At 44.0% G+C, this 18434-nt stretch overlaps 1 protein-coding gene across 3 annotated transcripts; it reads left to right on the plus strand.

Moving 5' to 3' along the window:
• The first annotated feature begins 1229 nt into the window (after window positions 1–1229).
• foxn2a (forkhead box N2a) lies at window positions 1230–17964 on the plus strand. Of its 3 annotated transcripts, none has more exons than XM_083695170.1 (6): window positions 1230–1358; window positions 12303–12865; window positions 14482–14606; window positions 14924–14973; window positions 16068–16136; window positions 17338–17964. In XM_083695170.1, the coding sequence occupies exons 2-6, from the start codon at window positions 12317–12319 to the stop codon at window positions 17760–17762; spliced, it is 1218 nt and encodes a 405-aa protein (XP_083551296.1). In that variant the 5' UTR covers window positions 1230–1358; window positions 12303–12316; the 3' UTR covers window positions 17763–17964. The 3 variants fall into 3 exon arrangements, with proteins under 3 accessions (XP_083551296.1, XP_083551297.1, XP_083551298.1); XM_083695171.1 differs by lacking the exon at window positions 1230–1358 and adding an exon at window positions 1961–2037; XM_083695172.1 differs by lacking the exon at window positions 1230–1358 and adding an exon at window positions 4224–4338.
• Window positions 17965–18434: the final 470 nt, after the last annotated feature.

The raw sequence follows: 18434 nt of genomic DNA on the forward strand, positions 1-18434 counted from the left end.
AGCTGTCCGCATGATGTCCATCCTTTTCCAAGTGAGAAGTGCCATGGTGAATTGTGCTTGTAAAAAAATCAGCAGCCTCAGAAAGAAAGAGAGTGGGACCAAGTGTGAATGAAAAAACTTCAGACCAGAGCAAAAAAAAGATTCTTTATGGTTCACACCAAGACAACAAACTAAGACATTGTCAACACTTAAAGAAGAAATAGGTTAACCGCACCTGGGTAAACAGGTCTTGTTTAACCCTCTAACTCCAGGAGCATAGCCTCCCACCCTATGAGTCACTGGAAATCCTGTTTGTCCAGTTGAACTGAAGGACATGAAGCGAAACTGGGTGTGTATCCACAAGAGGGATACAAAAGCATTTTTAAAACAGCTTTATTAAGCAGAGTAGCATTTGTAAAATGAACAAAAATGTAGGCTTAGATGCTGAATCAAATAAGAGGCAGCCTAATAGAGCAGGCTAACAACACCATACAGTGTGTATAACCTCTGACAACACGTTTTGCAAATGATAAACCGATCCTGTGTGGAGCATATGCCACTGGGGCCTATACAGTATAAGGTGCACAGACACGGGTCTAAGGAGTCATGTACCACCCTCATGTGAGAGTTACAGTTTGGTGTAATTAATGCTCAGACGATCAGGCTACCACGATCCAAGTAAAATGGGAGATGTTGTAATAGACATTTGCGGGCGTACCTTTCCATAACAGGTCTATAGGCCTATATGATCGACAATGTCAAGTAGCCTGACATGTCACACTTTGAGTGGTGAGCTAAATGTAGAATGCATTTTGCATTCTTGAAATAATATACCAACTGACCGGACCGACAGTTTATAGATAAAAGCTGCATTTTATAGAATCTGGTATCATCATCATGGCTATTGGCTGTGTCCTCCCCCAAAGTGATGCTTTCTAAGCCTTGTCGCCTATACTTTCACAACATGCTGTTCAGTTTTTTTTTAATCAAATTGTTTGAAACCAATCGCGAGAGAGACAACAAGGGCACACTGTATAATTGTTGAAATATACAACTAAACCGAACGCTCATGCGATAAAAAAGTATGCTCAAGTCAAAAAAATAAATGGCGTGGCGTGCGCGACTGCGCGATCGCTGTGCTTCTGCGCTGCGGCAGTTGCCAGGGGATATGGAAGGGGAGGGGTTATGATTGGCTGAAGTGTGTTTGTTGCCTTGGCGACGGCAAGGGGTTTGGTAGCGTTGCTGTGCGGCGTGATCTGCGCGCTGCGTGGATGGAGGAAGCAGCTGCTGATCTGATCTCTGACACTGTGCGAGACAGACATCTGAACATATTGTACACAATCCATGCCATACTCCATTAAGGCACCGCGTGCATGAATGTAAGTACTTGAATGTGTCTTTATTGACAATTATTATGTAAAATATGTCTAAATGCTTTAGTCTGTTTTCCGTAAAAGCGTGAACTAGTCAATGACTGATAGTGTACAGCAGCATGGCAGATCTAAGCGGACAGCGCATAAGCAGCTACTTCCCCCATTTGTTCCCTGAGATTTTGCTTAGGTTTTCATTGTTGAATATCAATAGGTTTCAGCGCATTGCAACTTTTTGTAATTTTACATTTTCGATTTGATATATTGGCCTTATAGCTATATCTATAAGAACTTACTGGCGTCGCCCATGTGGCTTGTGTTCTTAGCTGTCGAGCTAGCTGTGTAGCAAACTTCTTTTGTGGCCGAGCACTTACAAGCTAACGTTCGAAATAGCCTGTTTTGAATGTGTTGTAACAAACGTGAGTGATAAGAACCGTTACATATTAATGGAACTATGTATGCTGATGGATATTTTGTGTCCAGCTTTCATGGCCTCACATGTTCTCCCATCATCATTTTAATTGGTCAAATTGTGTGCGCGTGCTGAAATGTTTGGAAATGTAATGGAACGTGTATCTACCTTTCACCTCTGTGCTCGCCATGCGATTGACATGATCGTAGTTCAATTTTGTTTATCATCAACCACCAGCGACCGCAGGCAAACTACTGAACTTATTCTACTACGTGGGTGAGTAATTGTAGCAACATTTGGAGCCTATAACACTAATAAGATCAGAGTTAAATTGATCAGGTAGACCATTTTTCAAACATTCGTCGATGTTGGTTGTTCATGCGGACGGCTTTCAATCATGCGACGAGAAAATGTAGGGCAACTTTGAGAGGGGGATGATAGTTAAAAGGGGAGGGGGGGTAATCCGTGTTTATGAGTTTGTACGGTTGTGTTCATCTATTGAACAGATAGCTCCTGTCGCTGCTCTTGTGAAGACAGTCTACCAATGGAACAGACCTGCTATTACTGTGCTATTTATTTTACTGTTTTGCGGAATCCTTTTGCGCTGAGAGACATTGGCACGTGGCTCAAGCAGCGGAGCTGAGCAAGCGGAAGGTTGTGGACTGCAAGCTCATTTTCATCCGCCAACCGCCTCTAAAGTCACATGAGTTGGCTTGCACATAAAAGTGTTAACATTGTCTATGTTTTTTGTGTTCTGTTATTCAAATCTGGACTGCATTGTCGCCGCGTTCATGTACACTTTCCCGTCCACGCGCAATAACACTCATTTTGTACATCGCGCCGGAATAAGAATGGTGTTTGTGTTCAAACCAATTATTTGTGTCTACCCACACAGTTGGTCTACAACCATATAAAAGTGCAGCTCTTAAAGTTTATTCTACGACCTCGAGCCGTTGACCCCTCCTCAACTGATATGTAAATTGGCCCGGATTTTGAAGCGTGCCCTTTGACATCCCGTCTGTTGATACGTTGCTCATTGGAACTGAGATGCAGCATGGGAAAAAGTCACCCATAGGTCCTGATCACATAATATTCCGCAAATACATTTTGACCATGCACGATTGTATAGTAGTAATGTTTCATGTAGGCTAGCTCAGCTATTTTAATGGCCCTAAATGACTGCATAGTATAGCGCAAACAGGATCATTTCCTTGGAATTTGAAAGTGTGTAAGGCGGAATGGTTGACCTCATAATCATGAATGTAGTGCAAAGGTTGATGTTGGTCATCAGCACCAGAGGCTAGGCTGTGCAAAGTACACAATGTAATGGATTATCACAAGATTGTCCCAGATACAGAATACTCTCCAAACAATGTCCAAGTGTTGTATTCTCTTTTTCCAAAGGTAACTGGGTGGTTGGTGTGACATTCACTCCCATTAAACATCCAATTGACCATTATGCTGTTCTGCCGTGAGGGTGGAGGGACAGTGTCCCTGTTTCGTTGAACAGATGTTTGCTGACAAATGTGCCACAGATAAACAGAAAACAAAGGAAACTGGAAATAAAAGAAGAGAAACAGAAGTGATCAACCTGTCGTTATTTTACTGCCAGGAATTCCATGGCCACGGTGTGTGTGTGGTTTGATAGAACCATCTGTTGTTGTTTTTTTTTTGTCTAAGTGTGTTTCCAAGTACACATGCTGGTCTGGTGTATACAGAGGCTGCAGAAGGGTAAGTATTTTTGCTGTCCAAAATAGACTGAGACATGCTCACTTTCATGGCATTCATTACTATAAATAAGACCTGCCATAACCCTAGTAATGCTGCTAATGCTGGCATGAAATGGTTTTCACTGCACAGGCACGTGGAGATGAAAGGTTGTCACAAGTGGAGCGGTGTCATCTTTGCTTGTGCTCCACATAATAAGGTTATTTACATTGCCAGCATGAGAGGCCACCATGTTTTGATTTGCACTCAACACTATAACACAGTGGAAGCCATGCCATTTAATCAAAAAGAGGAATAGAAAGCCAGCTGCTCAATCTTGGTGAATATTCTGGCCATTTCCTAGGGGACTTCTTAAAGAACACAACACTGACTATAGATTTATGAGTTGTTACGCTGGAAAAATGGGAATGAAAAACAAATTATTTTGAAACATGTCTAGGTGCCTCATTGTTGATTAAATGCTGGCCATAAATGTTGGTCATAAAGATCTTATTAAGCCTGACACAGGCTAGTATTAAAGTTACTGGTCTGCTTGTCAACACTTTAGCATGGTTAGATTTCATGCACCGTGTCTAGGGCTATTTGCTTTGAAGTATTTGACAGCCTATCTCAGAGGGTTTATGCCACATCATGTTTATTATAGTATTATGAAATACTGTGTTTATGCCAAGCAATCCCCATTATGTTTACAAGAAAGTGCCTAATCTATGTTTTCACAGCGGGATGGACTTTGACCTAGACTAGAGTGAAGCAAGGCTATGCTTTGGAGCTGCAGTATGCTTTTGGAAGTGTCTCCTGTGTGTGTATTTGAGGATTAAAAGCCATTGAGAAAGAAGACCTGTGAGTTAGGTTAGTGTGCTCTGAAGAGAACTTTCTTTCTCCTATTCTTCTGTTGATTTCAGTTTACTTAGGCGCCACACTCTGCACCCTTTTATACCCAATTAACAAATCTCCAATGCTCATGATGTGTTGTAGGCCTCACTACTAGGTTTTGGTTATCTGGGTCTTTGACCTCTAATCATGACTAGAGAGGGCTGAGTGATTTTATTAAACAATTTAGAATTTACCTTAAATGGTGTTTAGGCCTCTTGTTCTCTAAACATGGTTGGTTTATTTTTCTATATTTTCGTGGAGGTGGGATGCCAGGCAAGGACATTAGAAAGGCTCTCTTATCACTATAGACTGGTTTTGATGGACAACCATTAGTATAATATTATGATCAGGAAATTGATTACTCTGAATTGGTTTACTATCACAGTGACAAATGATAAGATGATCATGCCTCTTAACTGGCAATATGATTTAAAGTGAAATAATAGCCAAAAGCAGTGTTGGCTGGCTGTCAGACAAGCCATGGTTCTTTTTTTGTAGGCAAAGACCCCATGATTGTGTAATAGATTCATGGCTATCTCTCTTTTTAGTTTTGTCCTCTCTGTCGTTCTTGTAGGGACAGGGAAGTGTGCAGTTTCTCCTCTCTGCCAAGCATCTCTGGTGGCTTCAGGTCTCACACTGAACCAGCCACTTTGGCTCTGTACCCATCAAGGCCCCAGCTCTTGTCTGCTGATATTATCTGGCCTTTGTTTGGAGGTGACTGCTTTTAATGACTGCAGCTGCACACATTTTTCATCTCCTGTTTGCCCCCCCTTCTTTATTTTTTTTTGCCAAGAGCAACCGACCAGGAGGAGGGACATCCCCAGGAGCCTGCAATGCCTCATTTGTCTTGGTTACGTGACATCAGAGTGCAGTAATCAAATATAGGCGGCTGCTCTGAATTTGGGTTGCAAATGTTTACTGCTGTGTCTTCTTGCAGAGGCGGCGTGTTGCCCCCGTTCTTACCCCCCAGCCCCCCAATCACAAACAAATGTCTGTGCGCTGTCCCAACAGGGAGCAGAGGGGTGGGTTTGTGCAGAGTGGTATATTAGAAGAGTGGTGCCAATGAAGGGGTACGTTTTCTGTTGGCAAACGCTTATGGAGACGTGAAGGAAATAGTTCCTTCACGCAAACCTATGGCGCAAGTAGCCGGGCAACTGTTTGGTTGCCTGGCTAGCCAGTCTGACAAATATTGCTAGGTTAGATTTTAATCTTCGAACTGAATAGAAACTGCAATTGCAACTGCGAAACTTCTTAGCTATGCTAAAAGTTGGATGGTAGCCATGACGTTTTGGGGCTGAAACTGCCTATTTTCATCTGCCATTTCTCCCCATCTGAAGTCTTGATAACCCCGTCCACTTCCGTATCATAAACCATCATTACACTGCTGATCCGCCCTAAAAAGCCATCATAGTACCTCATAATTATAAAAACATTAATTTACACGGACATTCTATTTCGGCAATTTAAGATATACTGCATAATTTTTCCACACAAAAACTAACCGCGATAAACAATGTATCTCTCACGCACACACTGATTTAGGAAGCTGATGTTGCCAGTGGTTGAGATCGTACTTGTTCCTCAAAGGTAAACAAACAAAACTCAAAATACAACTTTCTACAACTTGTAGAACAGTACAATAGAGGCATAAGAGAGATGTCTAGAGTGAAAGGTGCCCGTTGTGATAAATATTTGCCCTGGTATTTGCTGTTTCAGCTCGTTTGAATGAAGCACATCCACGCGCACCACACAGCTGATAAAACGTGAACTCTGCGCACAATGGTTACCATGACATTTAAGCCTGCACTGTAGCGTCTTTAAATGCCGATACAGAGGCGTCTCTGGTACTAGAGGTTGAAGTGCTTCAGAGATGCCTTTTTTAGGATGGCTTTTGACCAGCATTTCATCTTTCCACAAAATTATGTGACGGTATAATGCCGTAAAGATGGCATAATCCTATAAAAAATATTTTGGGTAAATCGGGAAGGAATTTTTTAAACAATTTGAACCCTCAGTAATTTTAACTGTTGCCATTCTTCTAATATACCACTCTGGGTTTGTGAATCTTATGAACGCAAAGTCTAACCCTAACCCAAAGGATGGCTTTTGGATTTTGTTTAGAATTCTTAGGCCTGCGTGTTTGAGTGTGGAGGATGCAAATGGATGGTTGTCCTGTTGAGGTGCATTGGAGTCTACTCTGTCACTTTGTACATCTTTGAATTGGTCCCTAGACATTGAGTCCCTCAGAAACTGCCCTTTCCCCCCTCCCCTCACTGTCCCTCTGCCTGTCTGATTCCTGGGAAGAGGATTTAAGACGCAGACCACTAGGCCCTGCCCAACTGAAAGTGATGCTAGTAAGACTGTTGCCTTGATTGAGTGAGAGGGGACCTCGGCTGTGTCCTGTGTCACAGTCCACAATGGGTCTTTTGTCCAGTTCACTCCTGGCTCAATAAACAGGGTTTGTTTAATTGAGATGGCAGTGTGACGAGGATGCATGCCACAGACCGGTTTGGGTGACAGATATCAAGATTCTTGGCGAAGTTGGGAGGTAAGGGGGGAGTAGGGGTTAATGAGTAAGGGTGCTCAGCTGCACAGAGCAGCTGCCTCACTCACAGCATGGAAACAGCCTGTGCACTAGGGCGGCGCTGTGACATTGGATGCTGCTGTATGTAAAAACATATGTTGTTGATGATCAATGCATTTTAAAACAATGAACAATGAGTCAAACAATTGGTCTAAAGTTATAACATTGCAAAGTCAAGAAAAAGCAGATCCAGAGTGTTGTTAGAAATGATTCTATGACTAAGTGAAAGTGTTATTCTGTGACATCTCATTGCATTAGGCAGTATTCCCCAAATAACATTTTAATTTGTCATAAACATTTCCTTGGGAGCTACTGCTGTTTTAGACATTCAAAAGCATTTGAGGCTCTTGCCACATAGGCTATGTTGGATGGTGGGGTGTTATTTGCACACACTCTTAAGTCTACGCCACATGACCCCTAGAGATAAAGTATCAGTGTTGGGTGATGGCAGGGGTGTACTTTGGAAGGCCTTCACCTCCTTTGACAGTTTAACCACAGTCGGTGGCAGTCGTACTATACTGGCGGGGAGGGAATGGATCCCTAAAAGCTGTTGACCTCAAGTAATGTTGAATTTTAAATTGAAATACTCACAGGCTAAGTTGATGTCTTTAACAAAACTATTTAAAGCTTCGCTTTTAATCTGTGTAATTGTATTCCCATTTAGCCCACTTTCTCTGTAGTCTGGTTAAGGCCCAGGTAGTGACTGAGCTAAATGACACAGATTGTGTATTGTTTGTCACCACAACCTGACACTCCTCTCTCTGACTCGCATATGCGAATTGGGTGACTCAGATGTCTAGTGATGGTCTCTGGTTTCTCCCCCTTTTTGCTTGGCAATAGTCTTAGGCTACCACTCAGGGTTAAGGCCTACACCATGAGGCCTACATCATATCCTCATAGCTTGCCATCTGTGAGCGGGGCAAGGCTAGTCCTCCATGGAGGGAAATCCTCTAGCCTCCACTGCTGTCACTGGATAAGTCCATGGTGTTTGTGAGGTGTAGGTGTCTGTCTGTCTGTGAAGAGTATGCCACTGAAAATTAACTTCCTTAACAGAGAGGAGGTGTTTCCTCCTCTCAGTTCTCTGTTTAGAATAGGGTGGTGTTGTGCAACGTTGCTGGAGCAAAAACAACTGCTCCTTTGTATATGGAGAATGCAGGGCCAAATGTAACGTCTCTGTGTTAGCTCTCTTGTTTGCTTTCACCTCAATGCAGATTAGATGCATTGACATTACATCAGTGTCATAAAGTAGCATATACTTTAAGACTATAAGCTGGTACAGTGATTGCATCACAATCAAAGTATACCACGACAACAAAAAAATCTGGAGACAAGCTTATATAGAAAGCTCCATATGATGTTGTAAATATAGCTATTTAAGTGAAAATATATATGTTTTATTTGATGACGTGCTAGTACAAGTAACACAGCTAACGTGACCAGTCGCTAATATAGCTGAAGACCGATTTTTGAAAATAAATCTAACCTGTGCAGTTTTACACACTGTCTCCGTTTCTGTGATGAGGTAAGTAAATGAATGGGCCATGGTAATAATAAGGCCCAAGGCCTTTTTATTTTTGTGATGGCGTCTATCTAAAAACCTTCTCATGAAATCCACTCACAGTTCTTGAGTCTTAATCCATCTGATTTACTTGAATGCATACAAAACACTGTGTAGAATCTGTCCATCCTCACGTCATTGTTTCAATAACAGGATAGTATTGGAAACTATCCCCCACTGTAACAGGTTATGAAATGTAACCAAACCTACTTGTAGTCTGTGCATATGTATTTGTGGCACACCTTTGTGTATCTTTTACAGTGGTGTAACTGGTTTGAGTCGACCTCTGGTTTTGGTCTACAGCACAGGCTGAGGGGAGGGTATGTGAGCGTCATTCAGGCCCACTTCCAACTGTTTCATAGGCTACGCAAGGTTTTCTTGCCTCTTGTTAGCCCATATCCTGTTAGCCTAATGGCATGTGAAGTTATACTTCCATCTTAAGGATTAATTAGTCAGTTGATCATTTGGTTTACTCAGGTAACTCATGCTTCTATTGCTCTCTCAGTGTGGGTGCTATTATGACATCCGGCTGGTCCTGCCCTCCCAGCTCTCTTTGTCAGGTTTGAGGAGAATGGGGGTAGACTGCTTGCCTCAGCACTTTCAGCATGTATTGATCTCCCCACATTAGGCTCTCTCCTCATGCACAGACAAGAGTACAAACGCTTCCCTTTACAGAGTTGGCTCTGGCTGCCGTGGCAACCGAGGGCTGATCATGAGATTGGCTTCTGGTATGCTGTCTCCTATACTGTTGTCTCCCAGGAAATACAGTATCTCAACCAGAGCATGTCATTTTGTGCTCACTATTTTTCTCCTTTCACCAGGATTAGGCTAAGCTCATATTCCCCCTGTACATCTTCAAACTTCTTCTCTCTTGAATTACTAACAAACTGATGTCTCCATATCTATTTTGTTTATCTAAATAAGCTCTTAATTGTATAAAATAAGCACATTCATAGTTTGAAAGTGAAATGTGTGCCTTGGCACCTGTAGTCTGTGTCTGCCGGATTGCACATGAATGTGAATGGCCTGGCAGTGAGGCGGGTTGTTTTAACTTGCAGATGAGCCATTGGGTCAGCAGCGCTGCTCCGGTGCGCTCACCAGCGTGAGCTGCAGTCAACAGGCCAGTACCGCTCATTAGCTCTCTCTCCCCCTCCACTTTCACTCAAGTGCCCCATTAACCAGCGCATCCCTTGTCGCTTCCCACTTTGATGCCTTTAGATAAGAGCGACAATAATGATGATAATCATAACAGAAATGATAATTGACTGGCGGTAATCGTGTAAAAGCACTTCCTGTGTTCAGATGGATGCTTGGCTGTTTTTTGTCTCACATCCCCCGTTGACATTCAAATGGCAGTGTCTGGTGGAGGAGTGCTCTGAAGGGGCTCTCCAGCAGCACTGGGCCAGCCCAGCTGAGGCCAAGGGCGCACAGAAGAGCCGAGGTGAGACTTTGTGGTGCTAATTGAAGTTAATCAGTGGTCTGTCTCTTGCTTGTGACCTACACACAACAAAACTGAGCATTGGTTTATGGCTAAAGTAGCTACATATGCTTCCGTGTGTGTGTGTGTGTGGAAAAGAGAACCGGGGAAGGGAAGGTGCACAATGTTTCTTTACAAAATATTTATTCTTGCCACACCTGTTTAAGTACACATCAAACTCACACTTGCATGACAGCTTTTTATGCCACACCTAGTGTGCACTTAAGGAAGGAGCCTGCACTGTTTCCATGACCAGAATACATTTCAATGGATTCACCCACAAAGTGATTAAGGATAGATCTAGATTGTGGTACTGGAGAAGTTGAAAGTATGGATGTCTTATTGGTGGTAAACACCAATTACCAATCACCACATAATATTGGTCAACAGATACTGTAGATTGATGGCTGCTGTTGGTATGCTTGTGCAGTTTTAAATGGTAGCCTACTCCAGTCCAGTCAAAGACTAGAGATCTATCTGTCTTATCCTGTCTATCTGCACTCAGCCAGAGCAGGATTCTCCCATGTGGAAGGGAATTTATTTGTGTTGTGAGCTCTAAGAGGAGCTCCGCTTTAACACAAACGGGCAGTTCTCTCGCTGCCTGTCTGATTGCTCTACTTTGCTGAGAGTTATGATTCATTCTGGGCTGAAGATGACTTATTTATTAATTTACCATTTCCATGGCTCCTCCCCCCCCCCTCTACTCTCTCTCACTGCATGTCTCACTGTGTCTGTGTGTGTCTCCCTCTCTCTCTGTAAAAGGACACCCTTGCTCTAACAGACTATAATATATACTTTAACGCTACTCTTCCTCTCTCCCCTGTCTTTTGGTTCAATTGCACCTAGCTGTTCTCTTGAGTCCTTGCCCCCACCACTCTTTCAGGCATTCTCAATTCTCTTTGAGCATGGCAGTGGCCATAGACCCTCCCAAGGGCAGGTTATTCTATACCAGACAGTGACTTGTCTGCCCAAACTGGTCTTCCCCTTTGTGAGGTAAGTTCTCAGTAGGCTTCCTGTAGCTGTCTCTTTCTCTCTTTGCCCTCCCTCTCCTCTCTCCCACACCCTGCATCTCTCAGTCCAAAGCTTGACCCAATTCCTCTTTAACAACAGTAGTGAAAGGATGTGCTCCTCCACCCTCCTCCCGGTTTTTCTCCACCCCCACCCTCAGCCTAGGCCCAGCCACAGCCCAGACTGTTCCAGGTCATCCTAGATTGGGATGTCTGGTGCCCATACAGTAGCCTATCTCTGCAGGGTGGTGGGGACGAATGCTCATTGGTGGCAGAACTAGCCTAGATGGATGACTTATTTTCCTATTCACTCTCTCTTAGGAGGATTTCTTCTCCTAATTGAAGTGACAGCATGGTTGTCATGGTGATATGGGGGGCATAGATTAAAGCTTGTGAGCAGAAGAGCGATCTCGCTCCGTTCCTGCCCTCATTGACCATGATGCACATCTGTTTTATGGCAATGCTGCAACTACATCCAGATAATTGGACTAGTTTTGCTGTTATATGAAGTACTGGAAGCTGATGCAGTTACATGTACACACCAGTATTCCAGTATTGATTTCCTTACAGTTTGATGAGGACATGGTAGAAAATGGTGGCTCATTGTAAACACGTTGAGGTAGAGCAGAGATCAAACAACAAGCCCTGAATGAACCCCCTCAGAGATTGCAGGGCAGAGCAACACGAACCCTGATGTAAAAAGTATACTATGGGCTCTTGACAAAAGATATTATTAACTGGTTTAGATTCTTGCTGTTTTTGAGAGTACCAGCTCAAAAACAATATGCAAATTCAGTTTAAATTGGCTGAGGTGACAGGCAAGCGTGTGACTTCCTCTGTGAGGTGGCTTGAGCTGTGTTCCTGGATGATTACAACACTATATCAAAGTGATATACTCACAGTAATATGGAAGCCCTCCCTACCCTTACATGATTTTGAGGATGGTTTCATGCTCATTGGCGTCTAACAAGCAGCTGCGTCTGGTCTGAAATGAGGTGGGCGTAGAGGAGCACTTAAGAGGTACTCCTGAAAGGCCCTTGGCTGGAGCCTGAAAAGGACAGAGGAGAGCCTTTCCATCCTTGCCCTGTGTGTGAAAAAGGTGGAGTGATAGATAGCCAGGGAGAGCAGACAGGGAGGACCGCAGGGGGTGTGCTCTCATGGAAACACTAAAAAAACAAGTTTAGCGCTTGGAAGAGCAAATCATTCCAATGTGTCACATCCATTTATTTCACATTCCCAGCTATATTTGGAAAGCAGCTCACCATCATTACTGTTCAAACTAAGTTAATCTATTTTTTTCTCTCCTGATTTCAGACCTCCTTGGTTTAATGGGTCCAATTATTGGGATGTCGCCGGATAAGAAAGCGGAAACTCCTGGTATGCAGGAGGAGCGGGCGGGCCTAAGTGGTGTGTGCGGGGCAGGGACTCTTCCGGAGGCGGAGTGTGCCGCCAGCCCATTGGCCACTAGTCTGGACCGTGCTGTGGGCTCTGAGGATGAGGAGCTGACCAACCTCAACTGGCTCCATGAGAACCTCCTCCAGAACTTCACCCTGGGGGGGTCCGAGGCTCAGCCCAGTGCCAGCCCACTCTTTGACATCGAGGGGGACCCTGGAGCACCCCAGGGGCCTTCCTCCTCCTCATTGCGAGGCAGAGAGAGGGACTCGTTGAAATCCAAACCTCCTTTCTCCTTCTCCCTGCTCATCTACATGGCCATTGAGCAATCGCCCAGCAAGTCCCTGCCTGTCAAGGACATCTATGGCTGGATCCTGGAACACTTTCCCTACTTCTCCAACGCCCCCACTGGCTGGAAGAACTCAGTGCGCCACAACCTGTCCCTCAACAAATGCTTCTGCAAGGTGGAGAAGGGCCTAGGGAAGGTGAGTTCACTAGTAAAAATGACTACTTGTTGGTTTTGCTAAACTTTTAATCACAGAACCAGAGTGAACAATGGGAATATAATGGAAACTTTAAGTTCTCATATCACTGCTTTTACCATCTCACCAAGGAATTCAGAGCTTCATTCAAAGTTCTCATTCAGACACTGTGTTAGGTGATATTCTGTCATCATCATTTAGTATTGTCTATAAAATTCTAATAGAGCTAAATTTAGCCAGGTTGTTCATGTGCCCTACCCCATGGAGATTTTTGGCTAGAAGTTCCTCCATGCAATGTTCTCAAACCTGGCTGCAGTCTTGTTGACTAGCTACATACATTGAATGTGTGAGAATGTGTTGCACTAGTGCTGCTGTGTAGCTCTGATGCCAGCACCCGCTTTACTCCCCTATGATAAGGGTGGAATCCAGTCAAGGTCACAGACGCTCCTTCAGAGGAAATGCTAGCACAGCACTAAGATAGGGCTTTATCTTTCCCTGCACCGCACTGCAACTGTATCACCACCTGGCAGAGGACAAGCCCACGGCTGAAGACATGACCTACACAGACTGAGAGGAAGGGGAAGGAAATGCTAGAATGTGAGGGGAAAAAATGGAGGAGGAAGAAAGAACTGTTGGTTAACTGCAGTTGTGTGTTGCATATCATTCATTCATGAGGACTGGTGGTGGGTTTTGGACATTATGAGCTTCAGTTTTACCACTTACAGTACTAATGGTTGTTAGTACTCATGTTTGTTGTCACTAGTGAAGCCTGGGGTGTGGTGAGCTGCACCTGGCTGAGAGCTGATTGTCGCACCCCAGGAAGGGTCAGTAGCTAGCGACTAGTGAGAAGTAGCAGCACGGTGCAGTGCAGGTGCTCAGTGTGGGCCCATCCGTCTGCTGAGAGACCAGCACCAGTTTCACATGACACTGCCTGGTGGTTTCCGTTGCCATGGTGACATTTCCTTCTTCCTGCTTATGAGCTGGCTTGTAATCAGAAGTCAAGGTTATATTCCTCCTCCTCCCTCCTACTCCTACTAGACCGGCTGGAACGCAATGCCCAGAGATAGACGATCATCTCACACACACACACACATACTCTCTCACAGGAGGACACAGTCATTCTATGCAAAAAATAAATAAAATCTCGCACCTGCATGGTATAAGACAGTACATCACTACAATGTTGAAACTTCATTAGCCCAACTACAATAGCAATACTCTGCTTCCTTCAAACTGATCAGTGAAGTCAGACAACTTTCCTAGAGTAAAAAGACCAGAAAGTACTCAAGCCCTTTAATGAGGCGTGGGCTGCGTGGCATGTTTATCGACAGTTTTCCTAACAACTTGCAAATACTCAGCAGGGTCTGAATAGGTAATTACATGCTTAGGTGACTGCATTTTGACTCATTTGGCAACCCAAACCCTCATAACACTCAACCATGCAGTTCAATTAGCTGTTCTGGGTTGTCAAAAACCTGCTGATGTCATAGCCTACCTATGAACAACATTTTTATTTTTTATTTGTAACTGGGTCTCTTGAGATCAGTAATCTTTTAATGAGAATCACTATTAAACTTCTGCTGTTTGTGTCTAATGTGGTGTATGATGTTTGTTTTCAGGTGAATGGAAAGGGTTCTCTCTGGTGTGTGGACCCTGAGTACCGGCCCAATCTGATTCAGGCCCTGAAGAAGCAGCACTTCCCTGCCGCACATGCCTTCTGCACACCACCTGCCTCCCCACCCAGGTTAGCCCTGACACTCACCCACACAATACTCATTGGCCCAAACGTCCCAGGCCATGTACCAGAGAACGTGGTGCAGGAGGCCCCAAGAGTGATGCTGAATTATCAGAGTGAACATACTGTCGGGCAGGAAGTCCCATTAATATACTTAAGATACTGCATGAAAAACTATGAACACATTAACGTCTTTTGTTTTCTTAAAAGTAAGAGGAAGAGCTATACGCTTCTTACACCTTGTCCACACCACAATCAGTCTCCTGTTGTTGAGTGAATTTGTTTCACTCTCTCACTGTTCCGGTCTGTCTCTTTCTCCTCCACAGTGCCTCCTCACCTCCTCGCCACCTCTTCCTGCAGGGCTGTTCCCTCAAAGGTGAGGCGAAAACATCTCATTCTATCTTCCTCCTTCTTGTGTTCTTCACACTCTCTGGTTGTGAGGTTTTGTAAGACTGACTCCATGAGAGACTGCAGTGTTTAGTGTAAATAAGGTTTAGGTGCACATCAAACAAAGGACCCCATACACAAACAAAGCCCACAAGTGCAGAGATTATTGTAAATATGATTGATATTCAATTTGATACAGTTTTAGCTCTTGCATGTGATTTTAAATTGACATGATGTTGCTGCATATTTCATGCATTATTGGCTGAAGACATTCACCATACATTCACATAATGTATTCAACATTCACATAATCATGCCATCATTCTCAACTGTCATTTAGTCATTGTTTAATTTCAAACCATTGATGCCTTATATAGAGGGATTTGGCCAAAACTTTCCTGATCTCTCTATCTCTTTTTCTCTCTTCCCCCCCCCCCTCTCTTTCACACACACACACACACACACACACACACACACATGCACAGTGAATGCATACAAAACACTGTATATAAACCAGTTTTACCAACATAGTTTAGACATACTTTAAACATGTCCAAAATGAATCTGTCCATCCTTTCAATAACAGGATAGTATTATAAACTATACCCCACTGTAACAAACAGGGTATGAAATGTAACCATTTACAGAGGTGTAACTGGTTTGAGTCGACCTGTGGTCTACTGTACAGGATGAGGGAGGGTATGTGAGTGTCATTCAGACCCACTTCTCGCTGTTTCATAGGCTACGTAAAGTTCCTTTTTGTTATTTTCTTGACTCTTATCCTGTTAACCTAATGGCATGTGAAGTTATTCTTCCATTGTAAGGATTAGTTGGCCGATTGATCGTTTGGTTTCAGGTAACTCTCTCTCTCTCTTGTTTCGTAACCTTGACTACAGAGGCCCTGGTGTTGCTGTTGCTGAGCACAGAGCACTCAGTCTCGACTCTAGATTATAAATAATTCAGGGCCCCTGAAGTGTGGTGCGGGAGCAAGGAAACCTCCCTCCAATGCTTCCTGCTTTACCAGCCCCAACATTGCTTTTCCACCCCAGGACTGACCACCATGCATGTTCTCTCCTCTTCCAGAGTCTGACATAGATGCTGCCACTGCCATGATGCTCTTAAACTCCGCCCCCGGGCACCACGCCGATCCATGTAAGAGACTCCACTCCACTCCACCTCACGCCTCTACTTCTCTCCGCCTCTTTTCGATCTTGCTCTTTCTCTTTGAACCTTTGAACCTTACCATTGCTTTTGTCTCATTGCCTCACCTATGTCCTTTATTGCTGCATCTATCGCCCACATTGCTTGCTTTGCCCCTCTCCTGGATGTTGGTGTTCATTTTGGGGAGTTCACTTACTATACTCCTCCCTATGATGTGAACTATTATTACAGGCATACAGTGATGTCTTCTTTCTAAACATGTGTATCATAATCATTTGTCATTATGCAGACTATATAATATACATACATTATGCATATATAATAATGGCAGTTTCCATGTGAAGGTTTGGCTAAGACATTTGGCTATATGTTGTAAATGGCAAAGCATATCTAATATTGATAATCTGACTCCAAGTAATGTAATTATCACTATGTGCAAAGAACTGTTGAGTTAGTGCAATAGTGGTCAAAGAGGATGAATCAAATGAGGCTTTAATAAAACTGTATACTTATGCTTAAACTATTACAAGGCAAATACTTCATAGAAACATTTTACATTCTATCCTCAAAGGAAAACGATAGAGAGAGATGACCACAGGTCATTCTTACAATGAATTTGTCCCTTTACCTCTGTTATATAGAATAACGCATTTAAATTAGGAGCTGTTTGCAAGGAGACCAATCAGAATTCAGTTTGGCATCCCAGAGAGCTCATAGCCATATGTCCCCTCAGGTGGTGGTGGGGAGGGATCTCAAGGAAGGGATCAGGAGAATAGCAGAATAGCTCCCCCTTCAATTATAATGCTCACACTCAACAGCACAGTAAAAATGTTCAAATCCAGGATGCATGGATATTCATATAAAACCCACTTCACCTGAACAAACTGGTGTAGTATTGTATTTCTCCCACATCTTGTAATTGTCTTTAAGTGAAATACATCTGCTGCTGCTGTTGTTGTCATGAATTGGCATAATTGTTGTTATTGGCAGAACACTCCCTAGCTCGAGTGCATTTGATTAAAAATCCTTTGCTCTTCTCTTTATCACATAAGTGGCCCTCTGAGCTGTTGTATTATGTTGCTGTTACTCAGTGTCAGGACTACGTTCTTTACCCTCCCTGGCTATCTCTCCCTGTGTCTGCTTTTTTACCTCTTCTTTTCCTCTATTGCTCATCCCTCTCTTTATTTCCAAGGTGATCCTGACAGTCCACTGGACCTGTCTCGGCCGGACTCTGTCCTGGTGAGCAGCGATCCGAAGCAGGACCACAACTATAGCAGTATGGCTCTGCAGCGCTGCTCTTCCCGCTCCTCCTCTTCTTCGCTCTCCTCTCTGGATGAAGGAGGCTGTGGCCCTGCCCAGACTCGCCGTGCTGGCAGCGAGGGCTTCCACAGCGATGAGGACTCTGACCTCGGGGACGAGAGGGGCAGCCACCCCCCTCGACACCGCTCCCCCTCCATCAAGCGGCCTGCTGGCAAAAGGGTGCGACGCGAGGCCAAGCCAGAGCTAGACGAGGAGCTGAAGGAGGCTGCCGGCTCTCTGCTGCACCTGGCCGGGATCCGCACCTGCGCGGAGGCCTCCAAACGCAGTGCCAAGAGCAAAAAACTTAACAGGAAATGAGGATCCCCCCCCCCCTCACTCCCGACCCTGTGACCCCTGACCCCTGACCATGTGTCCTGGTGTGCCGCCTCCTCCTTTTCTGATCACTGATTGGCCATTTTGAGCCTTTTTTGTTTGACACATGAGGATATCCCTATCCAACACAACAAATGGCAATAGTATCATTCACACAGGAGAACAAAGCCATATTGAGACTTTTCTAACTGGGGGGGTGGGGTGGGGTGGGGTGATGTGGTGTTTGGGCTACTGAGAAACATCACAATACCTATCCAAATGAACTGCCTGCTTCTGCTGGTTTTGCAGATCATCGCAATTCAAGGATTTTTCTCTGAAAAGACAAGATGGGAAAAGCTGAAAGTTTTATAACTCAAAGCGTTGCATGCTTCCTCCTCAAACCTGTATCCTCTTCCAAGTGAACCTATTTATAAAGAGAATGAGTGCATGTCTGTAACAAACAAAACCTAACCTCTCCTGTTGTAGTCAGTTTCACCTTTTCTGTGCTGAAGAAAAAAAATGCCACTGTTTTGCAACCTTGGTCTGGAAATATCATACAAAGAGATGCAATAATCAATCCATAACGTTTTATTATTTTTCAATGTTGGTATTTTTTCTGGGTTGAGGACACTGCTGTTTAAATTTAGACTTTAGGAAATCTGAGGTAGTGTGATGATT

Source organism: Argentina silus, assembly GCF_951799395.1.
Source record: "Argentina silus genome assembly, chromosome: X".
In the NCBI taxonomy this organism is placed as follows: Eukaryota; Metazoa; Chordata; class Actinopteri; order Argentiniformes; family Argentinidae; genus Argentina; species Argentina silus.